This window comes from Terrapene carolina, unplaced genomic scaffold (assembly GCF_002925995.2).
Source record: "Terrapene carolina triunguis isolate 2854851 unplaced genomic scaffold, T_m_triunguis-2.0 Scaffold35022, whole genome shotgun sequence".
NCBI classification, from domain to species: Eukaryota; Metazoa; Chordata; order Testudines; family Emydidae; genus Terrapene; species Terrapene triunguis.
In genome coordinates this window covers 9,308,358-9,335,005 of record NW_020699373.1, presented here as the reverse complement: position 1 = coordinate 9,335,005, position 26,648 = coordinate 9,308,358, and the positions used below count along the sequence as shown (strand labels likewise).

The 26,648-nt window shown below is 40.5% G+C and overlaps 1 protein-coding gene across 1 annotated transcript in view; it reads right to left on the bottom strand.

Moving 5' to 3' along the window:
* The window catches only part of LOC113405318 (sushi, von Willebrand factor type A, EGF and pentraxin domain-containing protein 1-like), a 169,722-nt gene that overhangs the window by 60,589 nt on the left and 82,485 nt on the right, over nucleotides 1-26,648 (bottom strand). Inside the window, exons 14-31 of the mRNA XM_026646401.2 lie at nucleotides 26,519-26,627; nucleotides 25,111-25,302; nucleotides 24,515-24,748; nucleotides 23,558-23,719; nucleotides 22,388-22,549; nucleotides 21,399-21,560; nucleotides 20,726-20,817; nucleotides 18,801-18,897; nucleotides 17,654-17,767; nucleotides 16,585-16,698; nucleotides 15,169-15,370; nucleotides 14,245-14,402; nucleotides 12,821-13,022; nucleotides 11,939-12,114; nucleotides 10,330-10,454; nucleotides 4,403-4,526; nucleotides 3,696-3,866; nucleotides 2,025-2,198 (exon numbers count right to left, since the gene is read on the bottom strand). Coding sequence (XP_026502186.1) covers nucleotides 2,025-2,198; nucleotides 3,696-3,866; nucleotides 4,403-4,526; nucleotides 10,330-10,454; nucleotides 11,939-12,114; nucleotides 12,821-13,022; nucleotides 14,245-14,402; nucleotides 15,169-15,370; nucleotides 16,585-16,698; nucleotides 17,654-17,767; nucleotides 18,801-18,897; nucleotides 20,726-20,817; nucleotides 21,399-21,560; nucleotides 22,388-22,549; nucleotides 23,558-23,719; nucleotides 24,515-24,748; nucleotides 25,111-25,302; nucleotides 26,519-26,627 — 2,770 coding nt within the window. The remainder of the gene's footprint in view (nucleotides 1-2,024; nucleotides 2,199-3,695; nucleotides 3,867-4,402; nucleotides 4,527-10,329; nucleotides 10,455-11,938; nucleotides 12,115-12,820; nucleotides 13,023-14,244; nucleotides 14,403-15,168; nucleotides 15,371-16,584; nucleotides 16,699-17,653; nucleotides 17,768-18,800; nucleotides 18,898-20,725; nucleotides 20,818-21,398; nucleotides 21,561-22,387; nucleotides 22,550-23,557; nucleotides 23,720-24,514; nucleotides 24,749-25,110; nucleotides 25,303-26,518; nucleotides 26,628-26,648) is intronic.

The window sequence follows — 26,648 nt, the reverse complement described above, 5'->3', positions numbered from 1 at the left end:
GAAACTGGACACAGTCTGTTACTCCACACTCAGGGAATACTCCCACTGAGTCCAGAAAATGTCCTATTATGCCAATTATTTTGTTTCCAGGAAGGCAAATGAATAGGTGTTTTAGTTCATACTTAGAGAGGTGTGTACCCTAATGGTTTGGGCAAAAGGATAGGAGTGAGGACTCTCTCACTCTAAAATCTACTCTAATCCCTCTTTATGTCTCAGCTTTCTCATCTGTAAAATGGGATACATGAGTGCTTAGCTCACAAGGTAAGCACTTTGACCATAAAACAGAGACAGTCCTTTCTGTGCTGAATAGACTCTTACTGCATTAGAAGCCTGCTAAGATGTTTGGAGCTGTCTGATATCAGAAAGGTTAAAATGAGGTAGAAATCTATAATTACTATTATTAATTATGTGAATTATGGGGGGGAAGGGATAGCTCAGTGGTTTGAGCATTGGCCTGCTAAACCCAGGGTTCTGAGTTCAATCCTTGAGGGGGCCATTTAGGGAACTGGGGTAAAAATCTGTCTGGGGATTGGTCCTGCTTTGAGCAGGGGGCTGGACTAGATGACCTCCTGAGATCCCTGATATTCTATGAATGATAATAGTGCCTAAGAACCTCTATCAAAGATCTAAGCCCCATTATGCTAAGCGCTGTACCAACAATCCAAAAAAAGAGACAGTCTCTGCCCCAGTTTGTTTCATTTCATATTCTAATCACTGGCTTTCTACTGTGGAGAAACATGCTTGGTATGTATACAAGTTACATATTGTAGGGAATGGTTCAAAACTATCTCACTGAAAAATCCCCAGCATCAGCGATTATTCCTTATATAAACCAGACCCTTTTGGGGCAGGGAAATTCTTCATTAAGAACTACTCAACAGAACAGTTGTTGCATGGGCTCCATAAATGCAAACACATTGCTGAGGTTATTGTCAGCAAAGCATTTATCCAAGTATCTGCAAACAATGCAGAGTGACTGGGCAACAAACAAACAAAAGTAGGGCTGTCTACTCTTTAGAAGTGTGTACTTATTCTCAACCATTTAACCAAACAATCCAATACAAACAATAATTCTAAACGGAGAAGGTTTTTCACATTGGTGCATGATGACGAAAAATGTTAAGAGATAAAACATATGGGGAGTCTAATTCCCAACTGCCTTGCACGCACTGTAACCAATTTACACCTGTGTCAAGAGAGCTCAAAGTGGATATAAAATGCTATCAAATCAGAATGGCAGGGACTGATCCTCCAACACTCTGCACCTTTTACACTACAGCAGTGGGCACGTAAATTTACACTACAGCAATGGGCACGTAAATCATTACTATTCTGATCTTGTCACATTTTACATCCACTTTAAACTGGTGCAAATGACTGCATAAGGTGCAGGGCAACGAGGAATCAGGCACGCTGTTTTCCCCACCCAATGCACTCTCACTTTTCACCCGTGTAAATGACTACACAATGTGCCAGTCAGTGGAGATTCAGACCCCTGGCATGTAGTGCAAGGTCTTGGCTTCTAACATCCTATGACTTGAGTTCCGAGCCCCTCCAGAAACCATGCAAGGTTTGGCAGGGCCCAGATATGGTGAACTTAGGACCTGTTATAAAATGAACCTGTTTTCACAGGCTTTTTCTGTGAGGGAGAGAATAGTGAGAGGGTAGAACAACAGATGGGGTGAGATCAGTTTGGAGATGGTAAAGGAGTCTGTTGGAGGCTGTGCTATGCAATTGAGGTCATGCATAAAGGGCGCTTATGTTGGACTGGAAGAGCTTTGGCTTTGCTTTTAACATGGACTTCATGTTCTTTGATGACTTAATGAGCCTAGTCTGTGAGATGAGCATTACAAACATTAAAATAAAATAAACACAATTCAAATGTAAACCACATGGGGCCCTATCTTGCAAGTCTTACCAATATCCAACTCCCAATGGAGTCAATGGGAGTTTTGGGAGAGGAAGAGGAGCAGGGTTTAGCCTGTAACATCAATAATACAGACACGTTAAGTGACATATCTCACCAAGGCAAGACGGCGAGATGCCATTCCAGCTTCCATTGTCAGTGCAGAACATCCTTGAATCCCCCAACAAATAATAGCCATTATTGCACCGGTAGGTAACTGTGCTACCCGCAAAGAAGTCCTCAGCAGAATAAAATCCATTTTCTAAAGGTGGAGGCACTCCACAGCTGATTCCTACACACCACAGGCAAGGAGAGTAAAAACTTGTTAGCCGATCAGACACATTCCATGAACTACCTCTTGGCACCAGTGCAGTTAGCACAAGATTCAACTCATGAAGAAATCTCAGAGCCAAATACATGCCTGGTGTAGCTCCACTGAAGTCAAAGAAGCTATATCGGGGATGACTTTGGCCCTTAAAGTTTAGCTTTTACAGCTAGGATTTTCTAGTAACAGCTGGGAAGAAGAAATGCACAGTGAAGACTGCAGTGAAAGAGCCTCTGAGGATTAATACACTTTCTCTGCATATGAAAACATGTGTATGTGAATAGAATGTTCATAAAGGTGAAGGTCTGACAGCCCTAGAGACTGAAGTGCTCTGTTTGTCCACAGAAGAGGGTCAGCACCACCAGCAAAAAGGCAAGTTTCTCCACACATCCCTAGTCAATGTCTCAACTCAGGTGCACAAGGGACATGTCTCAAAGTGAGAGGGAATCTCAGGCTCTATGCCTGAGGGTGCCAACCAGGCTGCTAATCAGTTTCAGGTATGGGGATGTTTTTTCAATTCAATTCCCTACTCTGCTACAGACTGTGTGACCTTGGACAAGTCACTTAGGGCCAGAGTGCAATGGGAGCTAAGTGCCTATAAATACCTTTAAAAATCTGGCCCATAAGTCTCTCTGTGGCTCAGTTCCCCGTCTGTAAAATGGGTATAACAGCACTTCCCTACCTCACAGGGATATTGTGAGGATAAAAACACCACAGATTGCGAGATGCTTGATATCATGATAACGGAGGCCATGTAACTACCACAGTTAGATAGAACTACTGTCAATTTCATGAATGATAATACCAAAGGATGAATGTCAGGGGAAGAGGACACAAGCCTTTGACAGCAGTAAGGAAGGAAAGACTCCCAGTGGATCAAGCTAATAGTAATAACCCAGCCCTCATAGAGCCTGATTCAAAGCTCACTGAAGTCAGTGGAAAGATCCTTATGGACTCCTATAGGCTTTGGATCAGGCCTATATTGCGCTTTTCATCCATAGATCTCTAAGTATTTTACAAAGAAAGGAAGTATAATTATCCCCATTTTACAGATGGGGAAATCGAGGTCACACAGTAAGTCAGTGACAGTGCTGGGAATCAAACCCACACTGCTAGGTACCAGTCCAATGCCCTATCTACTGCACCACACCACCTCCCCAAATACTATGAAATCAGATGTAGCAGGAGCAGAATTTTGCCACATGGCTGCCTCAGTCTCACCAATGCTGGAAAAAAAAAAAGAAAGTCAGATACAGTTGATTTTTTAAGCTTTTTTCCAAATTTGCTTATGATCTAAGGGGCAAGATTTGGCAAACTGTGAGACGTTGGATAAATCATCAGGTCTGTGTTACATTCTCAGAAGTCTTTGTTTTAATTGCATCCAAACAGAAGCCAAGATTTCCTAAGCGTGGCTTGTGACTGATATAGCAGCCTGCAGATGCTATGCTAACACAATCTACTCACTTTCACAGCGGGGAAGAGGTCGAGTCCATTGTCCCAAATTTAGACAGTGCTGGACAGAGTTCCCCACTATTTGGAAGCCTGGATCACAGGAAAGGCTCACTTTTGACCCTGGCTTTAAATCAGTCGATGAGGCCCGCAGATGAGGTATGGATCCTTCTAAGGATTGGCAATCTGAGGACAAAACACACACACAACAGAGTTAGCCTTGAATCAAAACAAATGTATTTGTTATTTAAGTATCTGTGATGCTGTGTGTGTTTATCTAGGAATGATATTAATGGAAAGTGTTATACTATAAAATGTATACAATCTTTCCAGATTCAAAGAGCTTCACTACATCAACATATCTGAACTAAAAGATATTTCCAAGCAAAAGGAGGAAACAAAAAGGTACCATAATATATTCAAACTATCGTGAGCATGAATAAGTGGAAAAATCCTCCATTTGATCCAATATCATCAATCATCACTCTTTCAACATCTCAATACAGGAAGCCATAATTCTCTGTTTGAAATTCCAATGAACTTCTGTTATAAAACACTGGAATTTTAGGAATGAAGACTGAATGTTCCAACCATTAAATTATCAAAATAATTTATTCAAGGCTAGTAGGACAGGGGTCACAATATAGCACATTTAACCTTATAAAAAGTATTACTGTGTTATTACTCGGAACAAAAACACTTCTAGGAGATAAAGTTCTAACCAGCACAAAACATGCTCCTGTAATCTATCTTCACTCTTCCAACAACCCCAGGCAGGAAATCCGGCCAGGCCAATACATTTCCTTTTTGCAGTTCTTCTGGACAGGAAGTAGCCAGGGATTTTACCTAAGGTTCAAAACACATGGTTAGACAGTTTGCTAACTACCAGACAGCTTTGTAAGAAAAGAACACCTCTCACATCTGCAGTACTGAACCTAGCATCTGATTCAAATTGAGTCAGTCAGAGTCTTTCCATGACTTTAGTTGGCTTTTTGAGCAAGCTCAAAGGATTCTGCTCTTCTTATTTGTCTGGATCACCTATTGTCACCAGTGCGATGGTGGAACACTGTAGCAATTTACTATGGGGTGGATCTGACAGAAGAGTATTGTCCTACAGGTGATGTAGGAAACATGCTAATTTAAACACCTCTATGTATGTCTATTTAGCAGAACAGTGTATTTACCCCACAGGTTAAAAACAGATGAGGGAAAAGAATCTGAGCAGATTCTCAAGTATTTGTAAAGGGAAACTTTTACCATTAGAAACAATGGAATATGAATTTTGAAGAGTGATGGTCCTGAAATAGTTTTATTTCTTGATACCTAATTTTAAGGACAGAAAACACAACATGAAGCTTCAAAAAAAGACAATTCCTTGTTTCCAGGATACAAGTTTTCTGAATTCCTTAAATAAACCAGGCTGTGACTTTGCAAAACATGATAGGCTAGATTTTGCAGACACCACAGTTAATGGGAATTAACTAGAAATAGGATTGGGCCCCATTAGTGAGCACTGGATGTGAAATTGGGATGCATGAGGACAGGATAAAGGAACTGCTATGTTGTTAGATTAATGGATGGCTAGATAGCCCGAGTTGGATGAAAATTTTTTGATGGAATAGTTTTCCATACAAAAATGCAGTTTAGTCAAAATTGCAATCTTTTGTGGGAACATGTAGATAAAATTTTCAATGGAAAAATGTCAAATCATTTTGACTTTCTCATTTAATTTTGACAAGATTAAAAACATTTCGATTGTTCTCCTTTTGAAACATTTTGTTTAGACTTTCAGATTCTATTAACATACTGGTCTTATTATATGTATGATTAGATTTTATATTATATTATGTTCACTATATTTAATATTTTACAATATATTATGTTCTGACAGTATCAACACGTAACATTTTGAGAGTTCTGAATCAAAATTATGGGAAACTGCAGTATTTCTTTCTGATGTGGAATGAAAACTAATTTTGAAATGTCAGACTTTCCCATGGAAATGTCAGATTTTCCAGTTCCAAGCATTTGTACCTGAGGGCAGCAAAGTCATGTACCATAACTCAATCACACCATGAGACAATAACGAAATCATAACCAGAATGTATATCCAATAGATTAAACCTCGTTAATGAGAATCAGTCATTGTTTTTCTGAGGAGGATGTAGCCATGACAGTATTTTGAGACATATACTATAGTTATGACCATCAGGAAATATGGAACAGAGATATATAGAAAGAATGCACAGATGGTGCACTTCAGCATTCCCACCATCACTCAGCAATGGGAACATGTGGTTCACGGTGTTAAGTTAAACAGCATAAAAAGGTTAGTAGTGGACTGCTTTTGATGGGAAGATTTGTTACGGAACAGCAATGGAATGCAAAAGACCTTTACTCCTCACCATGTTAGCAGTGCCACAACTGCAGTGGTGCATTGCAAACCTGAGCAAACTGCCTTTTGGCAGGAGGCGGCAAGGTGGCTCCATTTGATAGTGTGATATCAGATTTTGACTGAATGGATATTTTGAAGACCTAGACACCGCAACTGGGTGATACAAGGGGGAAATCACAATGCTTTCCTGTGCACAGTGAAATGGAGGTCATCTGATTTGTGTCGAAAACTCTTTATGCAAGTTTTGTTCTCTTCACTGATGGATTTCTGTTAATAACACACTAATACTATACATTTATTTTCTCCTCGCAGTTCAGTAGCCAAGTAGAAATATACAGCCCTGTGTCCAGGACCTGAGCCATGCATCCTTGTACAGTGTGGGAGAAGGATATATGTTGGTTTAATGGGGGTTTTAATGGACACTCAAAAAAGTTAACATTTGCTGTTGTGACCTGTACATGCCTGGTAAATGTTGGACAGAGGATTGATTTATTTTCTGTGTCCTTTCCTTTCCATAAAATTGTAAATACAGGCCGTTAGTCACCAAGCAGAAGTGATCTGGGGCAAAAGCCCAGGTTGCACAGTATGCAGTCCCTGAGCTTAAGTGTTCAGTAGAAAAAAATGTAGATAGGTTTGTGACCATGGGATGTCATGTTAGACATTCAGCAGTGACCCCAAACATGGTCCTAGTGCGCTGAGTGCATCATCTTGCAGGAGAGGCTAAAGTTCTGTTGGACACAGACAAAGATTTTTAACTCTCTTTAAAAGTGAGGGTATTTATGGGCTTTTTAAAAAAATATACATAAAACCTGGGATGATTGGACAGTTGAGTGAAGAAAGTGGAAAGTAAGGTCTTGGAATCAGCCTTCACCGATTTCACTGTGGTTCGCAGGAAAAGAAATTAAAATAGTTCCTGGAATAGAGTCTAAAAGCCCTTATATAAGCTGTAACGCCATAACCTCACTGCAAAGGCCCTATTCAGTATATTACAGCTCTCCCTAGCTGGCCTAAGACAGAAGCATTGCTCTCAGCCAAGAAGCTGTTTAAAGTGATAAACGCCCTACAGAAGACAAATGTGCAGTAAAAGAAGATTAAGGGCTTCCATCTCTCTACTATGAAGGGCAGAAGTACCCCTCTGAAGGAAAATGGTTGTTTAATTAAGAAAACATGTTGATAACTGAACTAGTGCATTCCATGGCTGTGCTGAAGAGCAACTCTAGTAATTCCCTGGTGCAAAAAGGAATGTTTTCTATGGCCACATGCAAAGTTGGATTAAAAATTGTGAAGAATAAGGAAGAGCAGCCCAAGTAGGAAAGCGTTAGTGTGGTTTAACCCCCTCTCTCATTGCACACAGCGATGGACTGGAAGGGGATCGGCCTGGTTAGGAGAATAGACATGCAAATCTGTGCGGAAGCTGTGGAATATTTCATGCTGGATGGGAAAAAAAAAATCAGTAGCCTGCACGAAATGGGTGGTTGGTCTCTGTCCTGTTTCTGATGGATAAGTGTCCACGTCACAAACACATGTCACAGTTAGCATCTTGTTGGCAGCCTCAGTGAGGAGGGCAGCTATTTAAACCACTCTCACTTCCCTCCCCGCCGCTTGGCCTGATCTACACTGAAGTATAAAAGATTGTACAACTGGATGGAGCTGGTGCACGGACCAGGCACCAGCAGCCCGACCTATTTTTACTGAAGCATCTTCAAAAAACTCTTTCCTGCAGTATGGGCTGCTGAAAAATGGTAATTACCAGGCTAGGGCACCAAACTGTTCCGGAACCATTTGGAATTTTGGGGGAGATCTCCCTAGTGCAGGCGCAAGGTAAGAGGATATTGGATGGGGAAGGGGAAGGGACCTTCCCACTGACTGACGTACAGAGAACTTCATTTTCCACTGCTGTCAGGTCAGCATCTTTTATGAATGTTAACCTCACTCACAAACCAAAACAAAACAAAAAAACCCCAACCCAGACTACAGCAAAAATGAAAAATCACTGGGTTTGACCTGAAGAAGATGAACACGTCGATGGGCAGCGAAGAGTACATCTAAAGATGTCTTAAAGAATTTATTTAGCCTCTCTTTTTTTCAATTGGCAACTGTGGCAGAGCACTGGCTTTGTCTCGGGGGAGAGAGGGTGTCCTGTGCTTCTAGACGGTTAGGGTTTGCCTTAGAGGTTTGCTCTGACCCTCAATGTAGCCTCTCCCCCCTCCTAGAGGCAAGGGTTACAGCTTACTGAGCCACCTTCATCATCCGCCAGTCAACGGGTTTGGTGTAAGAACCCTCTTTAGTCCCGGTCTTCCTTCTCAGGGAGCGTTTGTGAAGAGGTGTGGGGGGGAGGTCAGGGGGAACCCAGGCCTGCCCTCTTCTCCGGGTTCCAGCCCAGGGACCCTAACTGGCAGCGGCAACAGGTAGTTTTCCTATACTACTGGAGCTATAGCCCTTCCTGGGCTACTTCCCCAAACGGCCCCTCCTAGCACCCTCCTTGGTAGCTGACCATGCTTCTTCTCCCGGGTCTTTTACTGCCCACTGTCTTTCTCCCAGTCTTCCCACAACACACCTTCTTACCCCCAGCTCCTACCAGCCGGCCTCTCTGAAGGGGTTTCCTTTGAAACTAGTCCCAGCTGGTTCTAAATGGGCTTCAGGTGATCTGATTAGCCTGTTTCCCTTGATTGCTTCTAATCCATTCTTAATTGGTTCCAGGTGTCTTATGGAGTCTGCCTGACTTAATTGCTTCTAGCACCTTCCTGACTGCTCTGGGGTAGCCCCTGCCCTGGTCACTCAGGAAACAGAAAACTATTCATCCAGTGTCCAGTGTGTTTTCCTTTGACCAGACTCCTGCACCCAACCGGTCTGGGTCTGTCACACAACATATTCAGTACATTATTATTCCGTTCCGTTTCATAGAGGCTTGTAGGAAGAAAAGGCTTACCAAATAATCTCAGTGGACTAAGGCTCTAGAGTATAAAATAACTTTGAAATAAACACAGACAATGAAGATGATTTACTATTTCAAGCTCTAATAACAAAAGAGGTAAAAAGTTTATGGGAAATGTACTTGGCAAGTTTTCCTGTTGTGGTCTCACATCTGTTTTTTAGCATTAAGACCAGGGATTATGGGACATACCATAATTGAAGGGTAGGATTTTCAAAAGCACTTTTCATTGGCCTAACTCTGCTCCTGTTGAAGTCAGTGGTGGGGGGGGGGGGGTTCTGCATTCCTGTCAACGGGACTGGAGTTAGGCCAGGGCTGAGAGGCTTTTGGAAATCCCACTTGAATGGCACAGCAGTGAAGACTTCAAGCACAGGAAATGAGCACTTCTTCAAACTCACATCCACAGTATCGTGATGCACCAAAATCCCTGTGATTCAAGATGAGAATAGAACCCTCGGCAACACACAAAGTGCAGAAAAGGCATAAGGTAAAGCAGACATGAACACACTGTCAGAACAGGGGCGGTCAGACACTGCATTGAAAGATTTATTTTCTTATCTCTTCTACCTTTAAATTTTATTATTGTTTTTTAAAAAACAAAATGGAGAAAATTAAAAAAAGTAAAATCAGATGAAGAGCAGGTACTTGTTTTCTTCTGAGGGGAAAAACAGCCAGAGATCTGTTCCTGTGAGTCCCAGCTCATGCTGAACATTGATCCTTAGACTTTACTTTCTAACAGCAGGATCTACATTTCTGAACCTCAGGGCTTAAAGTCAGGCACCTAAATCCGTATTTTTGGTACCTAAATAAAAGTGGCCTGATTGTCAGAGGTACTGAGCATTCACAGCTTCCATTCTATCTATGTACCTTGGGGTTTTCCATAGTGCCTAGCACTGTAGTTCTTTGACTTGGATCATCTGCCACTGAAGTTAATGGCAGTTTTGTCAATGACTTCAGTAGAAGTAGGATCAAGCCCTTAGTGCTTCCCATGTAAATGAGACCTGCAGAGCAAGTTCTCTAGTAGATTTTATGGAGTTTCCTCCCTTCTCTGGTAGAGGGCTCTACTATGGTTACAATATATTTTGTGTATGTTTTCTCCTTCCCTTTCGCTCTCCCCCATTGAGTTGGTTATTGAGGAATGGCTCTGCCAAAATCTTCAATTTTAAGCTTACTCCATATACGTTGACATACAGCTATGCCCGATGAGATTCCCATTAACTTCAGTGGGAGTTGGATCATGCCCATTAGGCAAAAATGCATTAAAAACTAGTTTAAGTTTTCATTCATTTGCTCAGATTCCAAACTATTAAGTAAATATTCACCTCCTGTGGGGATAGGACATGGTCCCAGATGTTGAGCTGGCTAAGAGAGCCCACAAAAGATTCTGCTGGATTGAATCCTTCTCCTCTCTGGTCTTGCTCTTGTCCAAGTATTAGTGCGCCACCACCTAAACGCAAAGTAAAATGAAGATGTTACGGCTCTGTACAGTGGTTGATGATGGTAAATACTTTATAGCAAAAACTGTCAAATACCCAAAGAACCCACAAAAATTGGTGACCTAGTAGCAGTGATCTTTAAAGTTTAAATTAACCTCTACTGGAAACGGGATTCTTTTAAGCAGTTGTTTAAGAAAGGCCTTTTCTTCTTAGAGGTTACCCTTAAACAAGGTTTTACTGTGAATCATATTACAACACAATTCATAATGTAATTATGAATTATTAATTGGCATAGGATATTTCGCAGTAACAGTTGGTTAACTGTTGCTTTAAATGATCCCTTCTCAATGTTTCAAAACTATACAAAGAGTTAAAATGCCATGTAGAAAAAAGAAGCATTTGATTCCAAACAACTGAACCACATGTAAGACTTGATGGTAAACGCTGTAACGCCCCACACAAGTAAATTCTGTTTTATCTCATCTAATGTTAGTACTAACATTGGAGACCAGTTTGTGGGTGGCATCACGCAGGCATGTGAGTGCCTTGGGCCCAGGTTTCGGAGAGAGCCACAGTGTGGTTGGGAATGGACGGAGGGAGCACAGAACCCTGCAGGAGCTTCACCATTAAAAATAGAAACCATGTTTCTGAGAAGACTGTTCTAAAATGGTATATTCATTCTGCGGGCTATGAAGTTAAAAGATTTTAAATGACCAGTACTTGTCTCTGGAAAGCATGGACCTTCCACTGCTCTTCGGTTCTCCCATGCAATAACGTATTGCATGTTCTTTTAACGCTACAATGTGACAGTTGCTCTGAATGGAAAACACTCCAAATACTGTATGTCATGCAACTGGTTAAGTGTCTTTCATTTTCAAGCAGGTAGTTAAGGGCTTGATCATCCTCCAGTTGCAGTCATGGGGGGTTCTGTCACTGATTTCAGCGGGGAAAGGGTTAAGTTCTAACAATAAACGAATCCTAATTTCTTCCTCATATCAAAGGAAACAATGAAAGAAGTGGACATAAAACAGGTCTGTCATTCATATTCTAGCAAATGTAAAAAACATGTCATATACTGTGAGGAAGAAATATTACTGAAACTAAACTCCAAAAATAGGCCTGAAAATTATGAGGAAAAAACCTCTAAGTACACGCTTCCAAACCAAATTCACTCCTGAGTTTAACACAGACATCCAGTTATGAGATCAGTTCTCACTAAAACATTCTCTAGTCAATTTAGTCAATGCATTTCTTCTATGGGCAGGATTCTGCCATCCTTATGCAGCCTGTATGAGACCTTACTCCATGAATATTCCCATTGGTTGCAATGAGAGACTACTCATGGACTAAGGTACTACCCAGCCTGAAGAAGGATGAAAGAATTCAGTTCTACATAAATGCTGAACACAGAAATAAACAAAACCTTTCAAGCCTTGCAAGCCCTACGATAACAAGAGAAAAGAAACAGAGCCAAACAAACGTTAACAAGATATACCAGGGATTTTTGATCCTACAGATAGACCTCTGCCTCCATCAGACAACTTCCCGTCAATATACACATTCCAGGCTCCATTCATGCACGTCCAGGTGACTGCAATGTGATGCCAGTTGCCGTCATTCACAGAGGGACAATCTGTGATCCTCTCTTTCCCATTCACATAAAGAACCCAGCTGCATAAAAAGCAGATACCAAGGCACATTCAAGGACATGCAGAGGTTTAATAGATATAACATTCTCTTTCAAGAAAATAAAGTTTTCTTCCTGCTGGCTACTCCCGACACAGGAAAAGTAATTTACTGAAGGAGGTTAAGTTTCCCCAGCTCACACAGGAAATCCCTGCTGCCATATTTGTTCCCAAAGAGAAGACATGGGTCATCATGATCATACTCACAGACAGTGAAGTAAGGGGCAATTTCCACATGTTTAGCTCTGTAAATATTACCAAGAAAAGGAGTTTCAGTCATGTTTTTCAGTGGATTCCTAAACTTGAGTTGTTCTTGGTATTTCGCAGACCATGGCCAGAGGGTCACAGCAATCAATATGCCTGCTGACAAGCTCCTTTTTTATGTAAATATTACATTAAATACATCTTTTCTATTCTGTGTAAAAAAAGACAGGAAGAAATATTCTGCCTTCTGAGCATTGCTACTTTGTTGCAGACACCAATGCCCCAAAAAGTGGTTTTGGAATTAATCACAGGGAAAAATCAGTAAGAAAGGGCAACTCCAGCTACACAGTTTTGATTCAGATTCAGCTATGAACTTCCCCAAAGACATGTATCATTGGAATTTGGTGTTTTAGTTCAGACTCCTCTCTATCAATTAAAACGCAGTTATAATCTAGGAAGAAAGATAATAATACTATTGATTGATTTACCCATTGTAATCTGTTAGCAGAAATGCATTGTCACTTCCATTCTCCACTGCATAAGAAATTGGAGTCCCATAATTAGTAGTGTCAGTTGATCTCATCCAGAATGCACAGGTGATATCACCAAGTGATGGGAGAATATTGTCAAGCATGACATAGCTATAGATACCAGACACTTCAAAATCCAGGTTAAAACCAGAGGACTGTTCTGCAACAAACAAGAACAATTTTCAGATCTACATTCGTGCAAATGTATCAACAAATTAAACGAAGCTTAATCAAATGCAATAAAACTAACCACAACCAGGCTAAAAGTATTTGCTTTCAACTGGACCGAACTAGAAATATTTTATTTCTAGCCTACAAGGTGTTCACATGGAGCCTTCAATACCTAGAAAAGATGCCGGGTTTAAGAAGCACAAAAAAAAAAAAATCTTGTAATTTTCTGGTAGATAATGAACATGAACCTTTCACAACATTGGATGAGCCTTTCGGTCCTCTCTCATACAACTAATATGTCCATCTGGCCATCCTAAATCCAAAAGTGCCTGATAGGACCTGTGGATAAAATGGGACCAAATAGATGCATGGTTCTTTATGGAATTAAAAAGCATATTGTGCAGTTATGGAACAGAATTTGTGTCTTTCATGTTCAAGGTATTGCAAGGTGCTTTACAAAGAAATAAAATGCATGTTCTGTGCAAATGCAGCACCCATTATGCATTCAGTAGTAGTTCTCATAAAGCCCTGGACATTAGAAACTGTTCTACTGAGAGAGGGGATGATGCACAGATGGCCAGCATGTCTCCTGCCCTTTCCTAAAAATTGCCAGTGGATCTTTAACTTCCATCTGAAGATCCACCACATAGGAGTAGAAGGTATCACAGGTTAATGTCTTGTCTAAAACAGAAATCTTATTGAGCCAAATTTGTCTCTGCTGTAACCTTGCTGAAGTCAAAGGAATCTCACCAGGTTGGAATCTGACCAGTTAACTTTAAGACTGTATAGTGGAAACCTTATGCCCTTTGTTACCACGATATCTGTGACTTTCTGATGCAAAGCATCATGAGTCGTATGTGAAGTACAAAGAGCTTAATAACTAGGACACGTGAAAGAAGCTGAAATTGAACTTCACAGGCCTATAGAGCACGGCAGAAAGGGTACTGTGCTTTTAAGCAAAGAAAAACATTATCAAAATATTGTTTGCTAGCATGCAGGACGTTACTTTGTATTTACGGGCTACATTTGAAATTAATTATTATTATTATTATTATTTGTACTGCTGTAGCTTGCAACGGCTTTGCTCAGGATTGAAACCCCACCCTGCTAGCCGCTGTATAGAGAAGCCATATGGTATTAACTCAGCTGGCATCATTCTTGCCCAGAAGCTTTGTCAAGCCACCTTTTGCTGACACTGTGGTCCTGTGTACCTGTTTCACACCTGCTGCCTGTAAAGCCAGGGGGACATTTACAAATGTACGAGTTCAAGGCATCCACACAGGTAGCTTGGTTTAAACAGGGATTGGATCCACACTCATTGATGTTCACTTCACAGTGCAGGCCTGTGTACCCTGTCACACATTGACACCTGAGGATGAAAACAAAAAACACTCTTCTATTGTGGCCGCTTTTAAAGCTCACACATCTGTAGACTGGAGGCACTCTTTGTTTCCGCGAGAGATCCAGTTACATTACAAAAAGCCAGAACATTAGAGAGGCACTCCAATAGTATGGAACCTTGAAATTCACGACGGGTCCTTTTCTGTAAAATGGACCAGAGCAGAACACCCATAAACACCAGAGAAGTTCTGATCTGGATCCAGAAACAAACTTTTTGGTCCAGGTTCATCTTGATGAAACATAAAAATAGAAGACAGGAAGGGCTGAGGTCCATCAATGCCCATATCTTCCCCCAGCCCAACAATCACAGGAAACTTAATCATGTGGGATACACAAATTGATGATCATTGTTCAGCGCTATAATAGAAGGTTAAAAAACGCCACAGGTCCCCCTCCTCGCTTCCCAATGCCAATACAGCCTTGGGGGAAACTGATTCAGGAAAATAGTACCCTGTAAGTTTCCTCTCACTGTAAGGGTGGCAGCCCTAAGGCACTCTCACTTTCTACCCCTCTCCCGCCACATTCTCCTCACTATCACACCTTTAACAAAAGCTAAAATAACACCATCACATTTTTTTTCTTTTTAAATATCCACTTTTCTCCCACACTGGGGTGCATGTTGAGACCACTTGACAGATTAGCCCTATAGCCTTTGCTAAAATCTTTGGGGAAACCCAGACACTGCAGCACATCTGGCTTTGCTTATTACAGGAAGTCCGTCAGCAGTTTTTCACCTGAAGTTGTTGATACCATCTTTGCATGTGGCCCCATTCTTACAGGGTCTGCTGAGACACTCGTCAATGTTTTTTTCACACAAGACGCCAGTAAACCCAGGAAGGCACTTGCAGTGGAAACTCCTGATCCGATCCTCACAAATGCCCTTGTTTTGACATGGGTTTGAAAGGCATTCATTCACCTCCGTTTCACAGCGAGTGCCTGGGAAGAGAGAGACCAAAGCAAAGCTTTACATTCAATTTAAAAAGATTCAAAATCTGTTAGGAACAATCAGGAACCAATTTCCAGGATTCGGTGTCTCTGACAAATCCAGAAGACAATTACAATTATACAGAATTCTTTGGGGAACGGCAAACAACAGATTAGCTGAGTGGCTGGCTTTTTTCCTCAGCATAAAATATATTGCATTGATTGGATGCAACTGTAGAGGAGATGCAGGAATCAGCTTCACAGTTATAGAAATAAAACCCTCATTACACGTTTGTCAACATTTTAAAAAACAAACTTTTTCGGGGAATGTACAGAAATGAGCGCTACCAACTTTGTTAGTAAGTTGGGCTCTTCAAATAAGAAGTATGTCTCATCTGTCAGTTTGTAAGTGGTCAAGTAACGATACTCAGGTTTCAATATGGGTTAAGGGCTGGCTCTTTCATCACCAAAATTCCCATGAACCCATACATTCCCAGGAAGTTGTGTGTGTGTGAAGAGTGCAGGATGGGCCCCAAGGATATATTAAAAGCACACACACAATCAGAAGCTGAGACACCATTCTGAGTAAATGATGAGCGATACAGAGAAGAGAATGTATTGCTAAAATGGAAATGAGGTTGGAACCTTTTACTTTTTTAAGAAAACCATCCAGGAGTTTAGTTGTGCATCACGTTTCAAGTTGTGAGATATGCAAAGTTGCAGAAACTGCGTAAGATTTAAAGTCAAAGCTTTGTGGCAATCTGGAAACCCAGGAAAAGAAAATCATTCCTTAACATGACACAAAGCAACAGAAAGTTGCAGAGCTAAATGGGATGGGAAGCAACTTCTAATAGAGATGGGGAGGGTTTGGCCCATGGATATGCTGCTATATAATAATAAATAAATAAATAATAAAAGTATTTAACCCTTGTATATCAACTCCGAAGTATTTCATCAAGATGAATATTACTATACTTTGCTCAAGCTCATACACAGTTGGGAACAGAAACCAGATCTCCTGACTCCCAGTCATGTGTTTGAAGCCACCAGACCACGACCTTCTCATCTAAATATTACACATGCCTAGATCAATGCACACCTATAGCAAATCTATGAAGATAATTTTGAATTACACTGTACTTTTTGCTTCCACATTAGTGAGCATAAGGTAAAATTTTTCTGGTTAAAATAAATAAAAACTAAATCAATCAAGAAATACAGCTTACCTGTGAATCCTTCTGCACATGTGCAGTGATAAGCATTGATGTCATCAACACAAAGTGCTCCGTTCACACACGGGTTGGACCTGCATTCATTTATATCCTCCTCACACAGTAAACCTTCAAGCAATAATAGTTACAAGACATGATATACACAGTATTTTAATACATACATGGTACGTATCCTGTAGTGATCGGTTTTGAAAGCCATAATGGCAAAATATTTCTCATAAAAGGTTATTGAGAGCAGGAGATAAAATCTTTCAAGGATGCAATTCAATGTGAACAGTTGCCCATCCATACACATAGTTATTGAGACTTTGGAGGCAGTGGAGCTCAACGTTTAAAAAGCATTCAGCAGCACATATATAATTTTAATTCATATTGATTATAAAAAGCTTTTATAGGATAATGTGATATAGGGTAGGGACTGCTTAGGTGGAAAATACTAGGTCTTTTTATATCTGTGCATAGAAGGAGGATACCTATTTGATAATCAGCAATTTAATGATAAAATAAGTTAACACCTCGATTCAGCAAGGTACAAAAGCAGGTGCCAGACTTCAAGCATGTGAAAAGTGCTGTTGAGAGAGAAAGAGAGAGAGTGTGTGTGCGTGTTTTCAATAATGTTCCTGTTCTAAGAAAAAAGATGAAGAAGTATCAATTAGGCATCCATAGGATTACTCACATGCTTGAAGTTAGGCAACTGAACAAGTGTCTTGCTGAATCGAGGCCTTACAATATTAGGTTTCATTAGCATTTTTCCACAAAAGTGCCTCATTAATATTTCTTCACTGTTATTCCCTTTTTTAGAACAGAAGTGTTACTACACACACACACACACACACACACACACACACACACACCTTGAATATTAATCCTTTTACTTCACAAAATATTCACCTACACCAAAGGTTTTCTCTGTCTAATAATAGGCCAGATTCACCCCTGTTATAATTCCATGGAAGTCACTGAAGAAATAAGCATAACCCTAACAGGTCCATTTTATTTATGCAACATGTAACTGACACCCTTACAAAGAGGAGTTATAAAGCAATTAAATCACTTCTGTCACCTGTATAGCCTGGTTGGCACTGGCAAATGAACACCCCAATGCCATCTTTGCAAACTCCATTATTGAGGCAAGGGGTTGACTTGCACTCATCAATCTCCTTTTCACACTTTAAGCCTAAATTGAAAAACAAAGCAGGATCACAACTGAGAACACAGAAAGAAAGTATAATTAAATCACTCAGAAACACAGAGGGCATTACAGACCATTATCTTTGCTTTAAAAACACAGCAATTTACCAGAGACCTGTGACAATTGCTATCAGAAAGGTACAGTGCAGATCAGGCAATAATAAAATACATGCTGATCAGCTCCAGATCTTTAAATGTAGCACATTTCTACCCTTAAAAAAAAAATCATTGGGGAATATAACATACCCAGTTGCTTTGGAGCAACTGCAGAGCTCACAATGGCTACATGCAAAGGCGGACCTAATGGGATTAATGGACTGCAGTGTGAGTTTCTCGGTCCTTGCTGATCACAGTTGTGGTCAAGGGGTGAGATTTTCAAATATATTCAGTCTTGGTCTGATGCTGCTCACATTAAGTAAATGGGGATGTTACCATTAACGCCAATAGGAGACAATATAGGCCAGAGGTCGGCAACCTTTCAGAAGTGGTGTGCCGAGTCTTCATTTATTCACTCTAATTTAAGGTTTCGCGTGCCAGTCATACATTCTAACGTTTTTAGAAGGTCTCTTTCTAGAAGTCTATAATATATAACTAAACTGTTGTTGTATGTAAAGTAAATAAGGTTTTTAAAATGTTTAAGAAGCTTCATTTAAAATTAAATGAAAATGCAGATGGTGGCCAGGACCCAGGCAGTGTGAGTGTCACTGAAAATCAGCTCGCGTGCCGCCTTTGGCACGCATGCCATAGGTTGCCTACCCCTGGTATAGGCCAACATGAGCCTTTTGAAAATCTCTCTTAGAGAACAAACACTGAGATAAACCATACAACAACAAAGGGAACAGTTCTTCATTTTTTTTTAAAAATGTGAAGAATAATGAATAACCTGTGTCAGCAATAGTGATTTCCATTAATTATATTATCTGCTTTTTCTGCTGGGAGTTATAATTTCCCCTCAGAACAGAACTTTCTAACTACCTCACATGATGAAACAATGTCCCCCTTACATACACACACTTTACCTGTGTATCCAGGTGGGCACATGCAAATGTACCCACTTCCAAGTTGTTTGCATGTGCCATTATTATGGCATGGTTCCAGGAAACACTCATGAAAAACCTGTCACAGATGGGAACAGTACAGTTATCAAAGACGTGGAGATACAACTATGTGTATTACATAGACAAATATCTATTCCAAATCTAAACAGCAAACTACTTCACTGTACCTGGCAAACCTCTAACTCATGGTCATAACCTTTTAGCGCTCCATATGTCTGTGACACAAATTCTGTCTTTATTCATTGACTTGTTCATTACTCTTATGATTTCACTTTCTTTATAGAGTACGTGTATCTTTTGTCTGTAATTGTGTAAAACAATCTCAACTCACAGTTTATAACATAAAATCTAAGTGATGTGCTGAACTGTGAGATTATTCATTAGCAGCAATTTTCCAGCAAGCTTCTACAGGAAGTGCCTTCTCTGAGGTCAATTTCCCCCTTAACCATTCTTTGCTCCGTGGAGGAAGCATCTAGACAGCTGAAGTTAATACTTGTAATGGGAGTTTTGGGTGCTCTATTTATCAGTTACTAGATGTTTGCAACTCTTTCTCTACAGAACCTAACAATGACTGACATGTAACAGCATTTAAAAAAAAATGTCTTTACCCCACAGTTCTCTAACATTTCTTTTTCATTCCGTTCCTCTCCACAGAGGTTAGTAATGTATCCCTGCCATTAGCCATCTGTAGTTACTGGGAGAGGTGAGTCAGGGCACACTGTGGACTGCATTAGGCCTACAGGCTGTATTTTAGCCACCCCTAATCTAAAGAATACAGAAATAAATACCTGAAGCTAGTGGCATGAAAGGGACTTTTTCAGATGTTAGCATTCTAGTTATTGATATTTATTTGTACTTTGGTAGCAGGCCTCACGTCAGCAAATCACTCAAGCATGTGCTTAACTAAGTACATGAATGGTCCTATTGACTTAAATGGGAAAACTCCCATGCTTGCTGTATTGGGGCCTAAGTTTGTGGACTGCATGTATTATAAGCTAATAGTTCAGGTCTAATTTATCACTTACCAACTTTATTCATGTAATGTAGCTTCTCACAACCTGATTCTGAGACAGGGTGGTCTTTTCTGAGTTGCCTTTCATGCAAACCCACAGTCCTGGGAATAGTCTCCACTCATGTGAGTGGTCCCATGTATTTTGAGAGGGCTAATCACAGGAGAAAGGATTTGCAGAATGGGTCATACCTGACTTATCTGACATCTCTTCTTAAATTTATATAAATCAAAACAAATAAATGAAAATAAATACTTCGGAACCAGAACCTGGAAGCCAGAAGCAATCTCCTGGAAGACTAAAATGAAAAAGAGACCAAATAAAAGAGACACTGATCACCAGCATAGGAGCTACTGATCAGATGAGGGGCAGACCTGCCAACTGCAAGGAGTTGGGGGTTTTATGTTTTTTTTTTTTAAATAAAAGTTTAGTGACATTTTTTATGTCAGGCTAATGTTATCATGCTTCTAAATCTAAGACTGCCTTTGACTGGATCAAATCTCCTTCTCCCAAATACTACTGTTCTATTATTGTAGTAGAATTTTAAAATACAATATTTTAGTGAATCACTATTAAATTATCATTGAGTGGAAGAGATTATTAGAAAATGTGAATACAATTTTTTTATTTCTGCTGCATAATTAAGGACTTATATATATATATATATAAGCCAGCTATGGAGTTATAGGGCACAATGTTTGATCACTTTAATCAAATAAAGGTAGCCCCCATGGTAATTATAGCTGCCTAGTTTGGAAAGTAAACTCAGTATCACAATTATATTCTGGAAGGCATTAGCCATTTAATATCGGCATCAGATACTCTGTTTCTTCCATTAGAGCTAGCATCATTAAAAAAAAAAAATCTTGTCCTTGCCTGACTGCTGACTTTGTACTGCTTGCTGATATTTTCTGGAGAGACTGGTACCATTACACTCTCCTCGGCCGCTGTGAAAGTAGAGCCAAAACCTAAACAGGATTATTATGAAAGCAGCTGTTAATGCAGCTTGACAAGACCCTAATTGCATTGCACTGATGCATTTAAAAAATGCTATGAGGGAAGTGGATTTGTGGGAATAAATACCAAAACTTACAGTAAAAACACAGTCAATTCCAAAACATGAACATCTATAATAAATGAAGAAAGGGTGGGGCACTGTGGTGAATTCACTCGTTAGATTTATTCCTCTCCAGTCCTGACTTAGAGCTTAGATGGTCACATAAATCACGTTAGTCTGTCTACCTCAAGGTAGTTTTTATAGGCCAAAGGCAAAACTCTCATTGTTTCCAATGGGGTTACAATCTAGGCTCTGTTAGGGAAGCTTAATCCATATCACACAATCATCCACAATTGGGTGTGACTGTCAGCTTCTGATAACTCAGAGATAACCCAGGAAAGGACTAGCACGGGTGCTGCTTTGGTAGAAAAATGTGGGGAACATTGTGGAAGGAGAATGGTCTATTCTTCCTTTGAATGGACCCAATTTTCACTAAGGGCCAGATCCTGCTCCCCCTCAGTCACATTCCCTGGAGGAAATTAATCAACTTACTTGAACAGTCTGTGATGGATCTGGCACCAATGATCGTAGTTGTCCCATAAAAGGGACAAGATAAGCAATAGGACTTTCCTGGGTCTGGTTGATAGTAGTCCCGGGGGCAGGGGTAGCAAGGCATTAAACCAGAGCGAGAGAATTCCCCTGCTGGACAAGGTACTGCAAAGTGCAAAACAAACTCTAATGACTGCTGGCTCCTACTGCATGATCTTTTCCTCACCATCATAAGGCAGTTTTTGCCTTAGTCCTACAAGACTAGGCCAATAATCATGAGAATTTCGCAACCAAAATGTGTGCTTATTTAAAGGGTCACTCAGGTTAACTATGGCCCCAAATAAGCTCTTTATAAAACCAGAGAAATGTTTCCATGTAATCTTTGTTCCTACGTAGACAGTTCTCAAATTCAACCAAACACCCCACACTGCAGTCCTTGCAATGCACAAACATATTTTCAACAAGGTCAACACCTGGAGACAGATTCTCTTCCCTGTCCCACTCTCACTGTGGACTGTTCTCCTCATGAGCCCTTGGGGTGCGACTGCCCCAAAGGGGCCTAGGCCAAGCCAGAACCCATTGACGGTAGTTTACTTTTGAAAGCAGACTCAGTAAAAACTGAGTAAGGACCTCAGGATTTTGACTCACAAAATGACTGGCTATTGCCTGCATGATTGTTACAAAACATCTAGTAGAGTTTTCTATAAATAAAAAAGAAAACATTTTATTATCACATCGCCATCTGGATATCTGAGACAGGGTTTACCCTAGAATACTGTGTGCATACAGCACAACCCCATCTCTGAAATCTTTCAGAAAAACAGGTGTTTGATATGCAGCAAAAAATTATGTACACTGCTGCTGGGTGACATAACTGCACTGCAGTCAGCCAGGAGCTGCAGGTAACCTGAGGTCAGATAAATGGGGCTATCGTGGATGGTATTTAGCAACATTTTGTTTTCAGGAATTTCACTGGCCTTGTCTTCACAAACCTCCACATGCTGAGATATCCACAGCTCCTCTTTTCACTGTTGACATGTTTTCTGGACAGGCAATGCAGTTCTTAGATCCAAATACAGGTTGATATGTGCCAAGAGGACATGACTCACAGGTTTCAAGACCATTAGGTGAGTACGTTCCCTGCTTGCACTGAGCTAAAAGGCAAAATAATACATAAAGATTAGGCATAAGGCTAAGCAATATCTAACATAAAGTATGTCTCCTGTCCCCTAAAAATAAAGGTAACACTTTATAATATATTGACACGCAATCCTTGAAAGAAAGAGCTACCAGGACATTTGTAAACCAGAAGACAATGCTCTGTGCAGTGTTAAGCAAAGTACAGACAGCACATAGCATCAATCCCCTCTCTAAATGCATTTAATTTATTCTGAGGTTGTTCATTAGTTTCATGGACACATCTAAACCACAGGCTGTACAATGAAATGTGTAAAGCACAGAATAAAGAAAATGCAATTCTGTGATGGCTGGTGGGCTGCAAATTACTGATAGTGTATTTGCAAGATATAAACTCGTTATAGTGTATTATATTCCAATCTGCTGCAGATTGTTTATTGTTAGCAATTCATATTTTAACTAACAAAGCCAATTAAACAACAGTAACTAGAAAATACCAATTGTTATTTCATATACAAGGTGCAAAGTGAGAGCTCTCTTGTGGCTTCGAGGCAGAACGGTGCAAGGTGGGACACAGAAATGACAGTGCCAAGAGGTATTATTGCATGGGAGGTGTACAGGATGTTGGCAGGGAGACGTGTACTAAGATGTAGCACTATGTATACACTTCCCTTTCAGTGTTGCAACATGCACTCTCTCAGCCTGTGAATATTAACTGGGGCAAAGAGGTCCCTGGCTCTCAACCTATCGAGCTACACCACCGTTCAGGTGTCAAGCACTGCTGGCCCTAGCAGCCTGCTCCACTGACACTTAAGAGGTACAAGCAATGGCATTCTAGATATCTTCTCAATACCTTGGTATTCTCCCCTCCCCATATGTACCCACACAGGAGCAAAAGCCATAAAGTAACACAACAATCCATTTAATTTTCTATGGTGCTATTCTAGTTACATTTTGCAATGCTCGGTAGTTTCAAGCATTAGAAGTCAACTTTAAAAGCGATTTTCTGAATGCCGAGCTCGCACCTTTACATTCAGAGATACTCCTGGAGTGGAGGTATTCGGTATAGCTACCGGATGGGCAACTTTTGCATTCCAGCTGCCCTTCCTCATCTTGATAGGATCCAGTCCAGCAGCTTTCACAAGTGCGGTGCTCCAGAGAATAATAGGTACCCAAAGGGCAGTTAACTAGGATTTCAGAGAAGCAAAAAATAAAACACAGGTTAACCATGGAATACCTGACAATAAGCAGATGCTCTTCTTGGTATTTCAGGGCAACTCCATTTAGCCTAACTCGCTTTATCTCAATCTTGGCTATGTGGATTCAGTGATATCTGTGCAACCTCACTGACATGACTGGGTTTGCATAGGGGGAACTGACTGGAACTTTGTAAACATTTGTACTCATGATGCATAGGAAGGAATGGACTGTCTCTCCCTGCCTGAGGGGAGAGCGGGTGATTCCCTGACTCCATCTCCATCCTTAGAGGTTTTTAAGGCTTGGCTTGACAAAGCCCTGGCTGGGATGATTGAGTTGGGGTTGGTCCTGCTTTGAGCAGGGGGTTGGACTAGCTGACTTTCTGAGGTCTCTTCCAACCCTAATCTTCTATGATCTATGAATAGGATCCAGCTCACTCTCTCTCTCAGCTATGCTGAAATGGCAGGGCTAACCGTAGTAAAGGCTGTGAATAAGCATTTTCATCAGCAGTGTGAATCAATGTGATCAAGTTCATACAGGGAGCAGAACTGTTAGGTAAGGCGTATTTTTACATAGCCATTTTTTGGAGCAGCCCTCCCTTCAGAAAGCAGACTGCACAAAGCATTAGATAATAAATTGCTTTGGCAGGTCTCAGCTACTGCAATCCTGTGATGCCTGTGCCAATACCCCATTCCAAACAAATATCTCCCCCAATTTTTTTTTTTTTTTTTTTAAATCACATATACAGGATATAAGGCCCAGGAGATACAGAGCTTTTGGCTTACCGCACATTCGCCCTCTCAGAACTGAACCTGGTCTGCAGAACAGAAAGGCTTTCTCAGTTACCAGTGAGTTGCTGTCAGCTACAACCAGTTCTGAGGCAAACTGAAAAGAATACATGGGTTCCTTTTTGAGTGTCCTTTTCAGCCTGTTTGTGATAGTCTCTAGAGTTTTAAGAAGCCGCTGCTGGTTTTCTGATTCCACACTATCATTCCTTTCATCGGGCAACGGCACACTAGCTGGAATATAAAAAGAAACCACAGGCATACACAGTGTGTTACAGATTTTATTGCTATTCAGGCCGCAGTAGTCTATAAGAGTGGACCAAAAAAGCAGTGATCATTGTTACTATGGTCAACGGGAATTGACCACACAAACCCACGTTGTACCAAAATGTAAAGTGGGCAATATATAGTATATATAGTGCTGACCACACAAATATGCTACCCAAGAAATGAGCGAGTGAGAAAATGTGGCTATAAACTCAGTGAGAAGCCTGTAGCCTGCATTTCCTGCTGGCTTCATGAACTCCAGACAATATAATATTTTGTTAAGAATAAATTATAAAAAGCGGGAGCAGGAAAGGGAAGTTTTTCCTCACCAGTGATATTAAATATTAACTTAATTTTGTGATCGGTCATTGGAATGTTGAGTTTTTTGTGTCTCTTGACCCGGGAGGGCGCTGTTTTCACAGCGCCAGAGAGAGGCGTTTGTAGCTGTTCCTCCTGCACGATGTCAAGGAAGTCATCGTAGGAATAATCCAGACGGTTTGCTGCGCCCCAGCCACCGGGTCCTGCAACAAGAAGCAAAAGTGGTCGGAAGGGAGTTCTGTCTCCATGCTCATTCAGGCCTTTGGTTCATTCCCAAGAGTGCCAACAAATGCCACCGCATAGTGGTTTCTGAGATGTGGGCATCTGTCCAGGAGGAACTAGACCCTCACACTCATTTTATGTAGGAGACTGAACAGCTGTGAGCTTAACACATCTGGTCACTTCTGAACTGGGTCTCACTCATATAAATCCCCTAGTGGCAAAAGACTCCACCTCCAATCCCCTTAGCTATCCAGTCCATATTAAGCATATTGGGTCAAATTTATACCTGGTGTTACACCCCTAAAGTTATAAATTGTACATATATTCATTTGGCCTGGACTGTTTAAATAAGTGGTTCTGTACGTAATGTGTCTTTTTATAATGGTTGGAATTGAAGAACTTTTGCCTGTTCCATTCAGCATCTCTTTTTAGAAAAAAAACGAAGTATAAATAATCTTTGCATATAACTGAGCATCGTTATTTAGATTATAAGTAACTAATGGCAAATTAACCCCAGAACCTTGGAATTACGTTCTGTGACTATTTCATAACTGATCTTTTAAACTATCGTCGCTAAAGAACATGAGCCAAATTCTGATCTCAGCTACACAGATGTAAATGTGAAGAAATTCCAGAGATGTCAGTGGAGATTTCATCGTTTCCTCCTAACTACCTTCAGTCGCTAACCAAGGCCCCAATCCTGCAGTCTTAAGCCCACAGTTATCCTTACTTACTGCTAATATGTAAACTTGTGCACATATGTCAGGTTTGATTTAAATCAGTGACAAAAATGAAAGACTCCCCTCAGTTACATTAACAATTCCCAGAGTCACCCTGTCTCCTTCTTCAATGTTTTGGTTTCAAAATGTATGGTTTTTGAAAACCCGTTTTCTTTCAAGACTAGCCAAACAGTTTCATAGTTTTATTGTTCTTGTATAGTATGAGGCACCTTAGTCATCTTTTCCCCAACATGTGCAGTGTATGAAACAGACAGGCTACTGTAATATTTTCTCAGATCTACTGTTTAACTGTTTAGTGTCTCAAGTGCTCTGTAATTATTTTCTTTAAATCTTCCACACAGCATGCTTAAATCTACAAGAGCTAAATGTACCCACCACATCATGGCTTAGCAGAGCTAAATGTATTTAAACCACATTAAACCTCTATGGCTAGCAAGCGACACAGTAATTAAATTACCAATTGCAAATCCATTTTCATAGTCATAATTATATTCTAGGCAATGTTTCTGTGGCAAATCCTCCAATCTGCAGTCAATGTCATCGACATCATTACAGAACGATGGGACCTGTAAATAGAAATAGACAAG